The sequence below is a fragment of the Sorex araneus genome, chromosome 2 (genome assembly GCF_027595985.1).
Source record: "Sorex araneus isolate mSorAra2 chromosome 2, mSorAra2.pri, whole genome shotgun sequence".
In the NCBI taxonomy this organism is placed as follows: Eukaryota; Metazoa; Chordata; class Mammalia; order Eulipotyphla; family Soricidae; genus Sorex; species Sorex araneus.
In genome coordinates, this window is record NC_073303.1 from 247912436 (window position 1) to 247920469 (window position 8034).

The 8034-nt window shown below is 42.4% G+C and overlaps 1 protein-coding gene across 1 annotated transcript; it reads left to right on the plus strand.

Annotated features, from left to right (window-relative positions):
• Nucleotides 1-933, plus strand: LOC129401837 (vomeronasal type-1 receptor 4-like). The gene has a single exon (XM_055124742.1). It carries the CDS (start codon nucleotides 1-3, stop codon nucleotides 931-933), a length of 933 nt encoding a protein of 310 aa, XP_054980717.1.
• The last annotated feature ends 7101 nt before the right edge of the window (nucleotides 934-8034 follow it).

Below are 8034 nucleotides of genomic sequence, written 5' to 3' on the forward strand. Positions count from 1 at the left end.
ATGCTATATGTCAACACCTTTCTGCAAAGAAAGAAGCCAATAGATTGGATATTTACCCACTTAACGCTAGCCAACATGATGACAGTTTTATTTGCTGGGATTCCGGAATTAATATTTTTCTTTGGAATAAGAAACTTTCTGAATGACACTGGTTGTCAAGCAGTTTTGTTCTTGTACAGAGTGGGCCGGGGTCTTTCCCTCTGTACCACATCTTTCCTCAGTGTGTTCCAAGCCATCGTGATCACCAATAACCACGCTCAGTGGGCGTGGTTCAAATCAAACATCTGCACATGTATTTCTTCTGCCTTCCTCTTTTTCTGGGCACTCAACATGCTGATCTATATCCGGGTCATCTTGTTAGTGGAGGCTCCATTCAATATTTCTGGAATTGAAGACGTTCATAACCTAAAATATTGCATGGCACGTATGGCACATGGCTCAGAGACTCTGGGACCATCTGTATTTCATGGAGGAATGGTTTTTAGAGATTTGCTGTGTGTGCTTCTCATGATCTGGACCAGCATGCACATAGTAAAGTTCCTCTTAAACCATCGCAAGAATGTCCAGCACATCCTTAGGCACAGTCTCTGCCCACAGTCCTCTCTTGAGATCAAGGCCACCCACACCATCCTGGCCCAAGTCAGCTGCTTTGTCTTTTTTTACTGGATCAACTGCTGCCTTACCATTTATGTAACATTCAGTCCTGCGGTTCAAGGGTTAGAAAACATCACTGTTTTTGTCTCTTCCTGCTATCCAGTGATCTGTCCTTTGTTGCTGATAAAAAATCACAGAGGCCCCTTTCTGAATTTCACGTTTGTAAAGATGAGGAAATCTTCTCCACAAACCACTGTGGTCAGAGACTTGAATAACTCTCACACCATCTCTGACACAAAGTGCTCAGGACAGAAAAATCCCACTGCAAATGTTAAGTGATGGGGGGTGGAGAGATAGCCCTCTGGGTAAGACACTTGCCTTCACATAATCTACACAGGATCAGGAGTGATTTCTGAGTTCTGAGCCAGGAGTGAATCCTGAGCAACACCAGGTGTGACCAGGGAAAAGGGTGTGAGGGTTTTGTGGTGTGAAACAAAAGAAAATAATATCCTATACGGTCACATATCTAAGTCCACAGCTTACTGTACAGACTGAGATCAATGAACTGTGAATTCAATAAAACACATTGTAGAAAGCTACAAGAGGGTCTTTATTTTCATTCTTTTTTTGAGAAAGTGAGTGAACATCTGGCTGTGCTCGGTGCTCCAACCTGGTTTGGATGCTTACAGGGCAAGCACATTACCTTCTATACTATTGCTCTATTCCCCGCTTTATTTCATTTATAAAATGATTTCAAATATTCATCTTTGAGAATATTGAAGTGGTTCTATGGAAACAATTAACCTAATGTGACCTATTCCCCAGTAAATGGGATACTGGAGATTAAATCCGGGTCATCCATGAGCAAGACAATTTCCATCCTGCTGTGTATCTCTGATTTCCCAGAAAAAGTCCTCTAACAGAATAATAGTGGCGTAGGGTTGGGGTTTGAGCAATAGTACAGTGGGTGTGTGTTTGCTAAGCAAGACAATTTTTTCCATCCTGCTGTGTATCTCTGCTTCCCCAGAAAAAGTCCTCTAACAGAATAATAGTGGCGTAGGGTTGGGGTTTGAGCAATAGTACAGTGGGTGTGTGTTTGCTTTGCACACGGACAATGTGGATTTAGTCCTTGGCATCCTATATGGTCTCCAAGCAATTCCTGAGTGCAGAGCCACGAGGAACCCCTGGGTATCTCCAGGTGTGACCCCTAAGGCAATTAATAAATATAGTGTTTTTATTTTTAAAAGAGTGGTAACAAAGCAAGGGAGACATTCACTGAATTCCAAATACTTTCGGCAAATGCACAAAACGTGAATTTAAAAGTTCTATAAACAAGCTCAAATAAAGGTAAGAAGCAATCTGTAAGCAGTATAATAAATGTCTGACTCAAGACATTGAATAGCTTATGCACAAAAGGAAAAGGAGAGAGAGAGCAAGAGGAAAATTGTGTCCTACATAAGGATGCTGTGATTTGGGATGGAGGTTTGGGGGATGGTGATAGGGAAACAGAATACCTTGGTGGTGGGAAATGTACACTGGTGGAGGGATGGGTGCTGGATCATTGTATGACTGAAACTCAATTATTATCAGCTTTGGAATGGTCTATCTCAACATATCCTATTAAAAAATTTTAATGAATCACTGTGATATACAGTTACAGATTTACAAACCTTCGTGATTATGTTTCAGTCATACAATGATCGAGTACCCATCCCTTCACAGTGCCCATTCTCCACCACCAATGTTTCGAGTATCCCTCCCATCAATCCCCTCTACATGCCCCTGCCTCTGTGACAGGCACATTCCCTTTGACTCTCTCTCTCCTTCTGGGTGTTATGGCTTTGGGGACTAAGTGTCCATCATGTTTAGCCCATGGTTTACTTTCAGCACACATCTCACATCCTGAGCATCATTTACTCCAAGCATCATTTACTTTGTGGTCCCTTCTCTATCTCAGCTGCCTCTTCCCACAACATGTGATGCCCACTACGGATATCCAATTTAACTTTTTTTAAGAAAAAGTAATGTAGGGGGGCTGGAGTGACAGCACAGTCAGTAAGGCGTTTGTCTTGCACGTGGCCAACCTGGGTTCGATTCCCAGCATCTCATGTGGTCCCCTGAGCACCAACCAGGAGTAACTCCTGAGTCCATGATCCAGGAGTAAGCCCTGTGCATCACTGGGGGTGACCTAAAAACCAAAAAGAAAAAAAAAGCAATGTAGAATTCATGCCCAATTCAATCAAGTTAATCAATGGCTGAATAAATATCAGTACTCCTACATACACACACACACACACAAAAAAAAGACATTGAGTAGCTCAATTTCCTTCATTACCAGTGAAATCTCAATTATTCCTGAAAAATAGAAGGTTTTATGAAGTAATGTGAGTAAACATTAAGTGAAGAATTGTCTATTCTATATAATCTACAAATACAACAGGGCTGGCAGTGGTGTGAAGTGTGGGCAGAGGGCAGGATGAGTGATTGTGGGTCATATTTGATTCAACATTAGCCCATCATTGGGGTTGGAGGGTTAGTCCAATGGGGAGGGTGCTTCTCTTGCATGCAGCTGACCCAGCTTCAATCCCTGGCATCCCATAGGGTTCCCTGTGCACCACAAGGAGTAATTTTTAAGTGCAGAGCCTGAAATAACCCCTGAGAGTCCCTGGGAGTGGCCCCCAAACAAGCAAATACAAGTGGACTGTTTGTACATCCTGAAGCAATTCTTCACTGCTCACTTCAAACCCCAAAGAATGGTGTTCTGTTCAGCTCTATGGGGAGTCGTATCAGGATCCAGATAACTAGGAAAACTAGCTCAGTGGGTTCTTGGGGAACCCCCCCAAAAAAACCTCACACCTCTGGGTCAAGTGACAGTGCAGCAGGGATCAGCTTGCCTTGCATGCCGCCAAACAGAGGTCAATCCGCAACAACCCATAGGATGAGCACTGCCACGAGTAATTTATGAATGCAGAGCCATAAATAAGCCTTCAGCATCACCAAGAGCGGCCCCAAAACAAAAGCAAACAACAAAGAAGATTTTTTTTTGGTGGTGACTGTGTGGATATGTATTTAGGGAGTGTACTAGCAAGCGGTTCCACATCAAAAAATGCCTGAAGAGCAGACAGACAAACTGCCTAACAAAAATGGACTCCAAGGTGGGCCGGAGCAGTAGTATAAAGGGGGAGGGGACTTGCCTTGTACACGGCTGACCCAGGTTCAACTCCCCAACATCCCATATGGTCTTGAGCACCACCAGGGATGATTCCTGAGAGCAGAGTTAGGAGTAACCCCTGAACATCGCCAGGAATTGCTCTAAAAAGATAAGATCATTTTTCATGAACTCCCAGGCAATCATATCCTGAAATAGTTTAAAGTTGTGGTAATTATCCTATGTGACTTTTGAAACAGCCATAAGGATGTAACACTCATCATAAAAAGGATGAACAGAGCAAACGATGGGAAAAAGCACATTTTTTTTTTGCCTTTTGGGGTCACACCCACTATACTATCACTCCAGCACTTATGACTCATCTTTTGACAGGTCAGAGAATAAAGTATTGAATAGTGATGTCATTCCATCATGTAACCCCCAAGTATACTGTTTCCCTAATTGAATGAGACATGCAATTATGTAAGGCAGGTTCTTGGATATCATAAGTAACACTTAAGTACAGCACTTATGTTATAATTTGGTGCTATTTACTACAGTTGGATACACAATAAGAAGAACATTTAAAAAATCATAATGTTTTGGGCCTGGAGCAATCCCCAACAATGCCCAACCTGCTGTGTCCTTGTGTCCTGGTTTGCTCGGGATCAGACAGGCATTTTCGGGTAGCCAGAAAGAACAGGTGGCAGACTGATCACCAGACCACAACCTTTACTGAAAAATAAACAGCGCTAATGTAGGGAAAGAGGGGACAGGGATAGAACGGGAAACAATGCCAGGGAAGCACAGAAGAGGAGTTGAACACAGCAGAGTTTAACACTCATGGAGAATTGTGAGTGTCCCTGGGGAGTGATGAGCCATGGGTGCACTGCAATGGGTGGCAAGTAACTCAAATAACATCATCTCCAGCAAGGGAAAAAAATAGACCCATAGTCAAGCCGTACTGCTTGTAATAGAGGAGCAATGATTACACACAGTAATTACAAATTATGGGGAGACAGCACCCCTTCTGGGACTGTCCTGTGCCATCTCTGGAGTGGTGTCTTCCAAGCCCTGCCTTCTCCGAGAGAATCCCAGGATCTTTAATCAACAGGGTGGCACTCTCCAGATGACTCAGAAACAGTGCCTGCAGAAACTCAACAAACAATGATACCCTTGCCTTGTATGAGGTGACAGGAGTTTAGTCCCCAGCTCCACATACAGGTCCCCAAGTACCACCAGGTATAATTCCTGACTGTAGAGACAGTGAAAGACCTGACCATCACAGGGTGCGACCCAAATAGCAAAAAATCCAATAATCCTGATCAAAATGAAAATTAGAGTCATACAAATGAGGTCTGGAGCTATAGTACAGTGGGTAGGGCATTTGCCTTGCATGCAGCCAACCGGGTTTGATCCCCAGCATCTCATATGGTCCCCGCAGCGCGCCAGAAGTAATTCCTGAGTGCAGAGGCAGAAGTAACCCTTGAGCACCGTCAGTTGTGACCCAAAAAGCAAAAAAAAGTCATCCAAATATTCCTATATTCCAGAATCTGAGAGTTACACTTTTCATGCTCATCAGATATTGATAAATGTATATAGCAATTGATGACATATAGAAATAAGTAAGCAGGGCTGAAATGATAGTATAGCAGGTAAGGTGTTTGCCTTGCACATAGCTGACACACATTCAATCCCAGGCATCCCAGATGGTACCCCAACCCAATGGTAGCAATTCCTTAGTGCAGAGCCAGGCGTAACTCCTAAGCATCGCTAATTGTAACCCCCCAAAAAGCAATATATATATATATGTACATATATAGTCTAGAGATTCCATTAATATTAAGGATGTTTTTTTTAATCCTTATGTATTGTCATTTATAGTCCTTGTTTTCCTAAGTCAATTCAGACTTGATTGTTCCACAATAAATCCCAAATTGAGAGTTGCCTTAGAGAAAAACAATTACTCTCCAAAAGCTGTCAGAGCTATTTGATCAGAGCATTGAGAACTTTTCAATTCTTTTGCGAGTAGCCAATTATCCCCAAGTTTGTCTTCTGCTCTGCTCCTGCAGAACTCTGAGGACTCAGGCTGATGTAATGGGAAAGTTTCTGAAGTGAACACCTGAAGGGGACTTTCATTAAAAACTTTTCTAAATTGGTCCATTTGCAACTCAGACAGTAATTTGTGGGTGCATGGGCACAACAGAAAGTTTCCTGAGCTCAAAGTGACAGGGTCTCTGGGGACCAAGTCGCTGGTGTTTTTATAGCCCTGGATTAACACACAGGCATTCACTTGCAGCCTGGTAGAGGGTCCCGTCAACTTCGCCAGCCTCAGACTCAGTAAGTACCTCCTATCTCTGCTCCTGCTCAAAGGAAGAAACAGGGATTTTTCTTTAGAAAATTTCCTTTCCCTGGGGCTTGAGAGATAGTGCAGGGGGTAGGAAGTTTGCCTTGGACACAGCTGACCCGGGCTCCAACATCCCCGACATTCCATAGGGTCCCTCAAGCACTTCCAGGAGTATTTCCTAAATGCCGAGCTAGGAGTGACCCGAGTATCATTAGGGATGACCCAAAATGACAGAAAAAAAAGGGAAGAGTTTATTTTTCCTGATCCTGTTTTTGGGGGACACGCTTTCTAATGCTAAGCTCACCTGAGTTCCTATACTCACATTCCTTTATACTCATGATATTCTGAAGGCTTTTTCTTCTTTGTTTTGTTTTTTGCTTTTGAGTCACACCAACTGATGCTGAGGGGTTACTCCTGCCTCTGCACACAGGAATTACTCCTGGTGGTGCTCGGGGGACCCTAAGGGATGGTAACTGGTCAGCTGTGTGCAAGGCAAGCAGGAATTACTGTGGTCGTGCTCAGGGGGTATTGGGGATGGAATCCTGGTGGACTGCATGAAAGGCAAGTGCCCTACCCACTGCACTATCACTCTAGCCCCATCAATTTATTATTTTCTTCTCTGTAGTTTCAACCATATATTTCGTTATGCTTTGTATTCTTCTGTTCTTTCCCTTTTATTTAACTTTGGTTGTTTGGGGGCCACACCAGCAGTGCTCAGGACTTACTCCTGATTCTGTGCTCAGGGTTCACTCCTGGTGGGCTCTGAGGACCCTATACAATGCTGGGGATTAATCCCAAACAAACCACGGGCAAGGCAAGCACCCTATGCACTGGACTATCACTCTGGTCCCTTTGATTGCTCTTAATCTGCATTTCAGTTAAAAATATTTTTTAAAACCTTATGGTGGCAAAAACTAGTTCTTAGAGTAACACAGACCAATTCACTAAGCATATTGACATCCTCACTCATCACTTTTACAGCAACTCTGTTCTCCTTTCCACTCTGATTAACCTTTGTTTTCTGAGTTCAGTTTCCTTTCATTTATTCCCCCCCACCTCTTTATGCATTTCTCATTAATTGTTAACTTTTCCTCCAAATGCCTTTTCATATATTTTTTCTTATTTCCTATAATCTAATAACCAAAATTTTAGAACTGTTGGGACTGGGACTGAAGCCACAGTGCAGCGGGGAGGGCTCTTGCCATGCTTCCAGCTGACCCAGGTTAAATCCCCGAATCCCATAGGGTCACTGAGCCACCAGGATTGATCCCTAAGTGCAGAGCCAGTAGTAAGCCCTGAGCACTGCCAGGTGTGGACTAAAAAAAAAGAGTATTAGGACTACATTATCTAACTTATCTTAATTAATTAATTTTAGGGTTGTTTGAGGTTTATTTTAATAATTTCTAGAGGTTTCAATTGGTGAGAGTTTTCCACTACAATACTAGATGTTCTGATTCATCAATGATTTATGTATTCAAAGTTTTTTTTCTGCCTTACAAAGACATCTTTCTACGAGTTTAAAAAATTTTGACCAAGAATTTCTTTCATCAAGTGAAATTATTTTTTCAATTAGAATATTTTATCGGAGAAATAATGTTGAAAATCCTTTAACTTTGCAACTATTTTGTGAATTGTGTTATCACAAAATTTTTGGCGGTTTCAATTATTAACCAGTGTAGATCATTCATTAATAGTGAATCAAGAACCTAATAATTTTTAATTTTCAATATTTATCTTCTTTATTTATCATATGATGAAGATATAATGGAATAAAGTGAACTTACGATAGTTGATATGTTCATACTTTTTTTTTTCTCTACACAAAACGCGTTTTTAAAACAGTGATGAGCTATACACAGAAAGAAAGCAACAGAGAAAATTGGGGAGGGCGGGCGTGGGGGAGCCCACCGCAACCCCTCCCGCCCAAGCACCAAGGCTGGGGCAC

Excerpts from the sequence above, each read along its gene's own strand:
- LOC129401837 (XM_055124742.1), top strand. The coding sequence starts at position 1 with ATGCTATATGTCAACACCTTTCTGCAAAGAAAGAAGCCAATAGATTGG.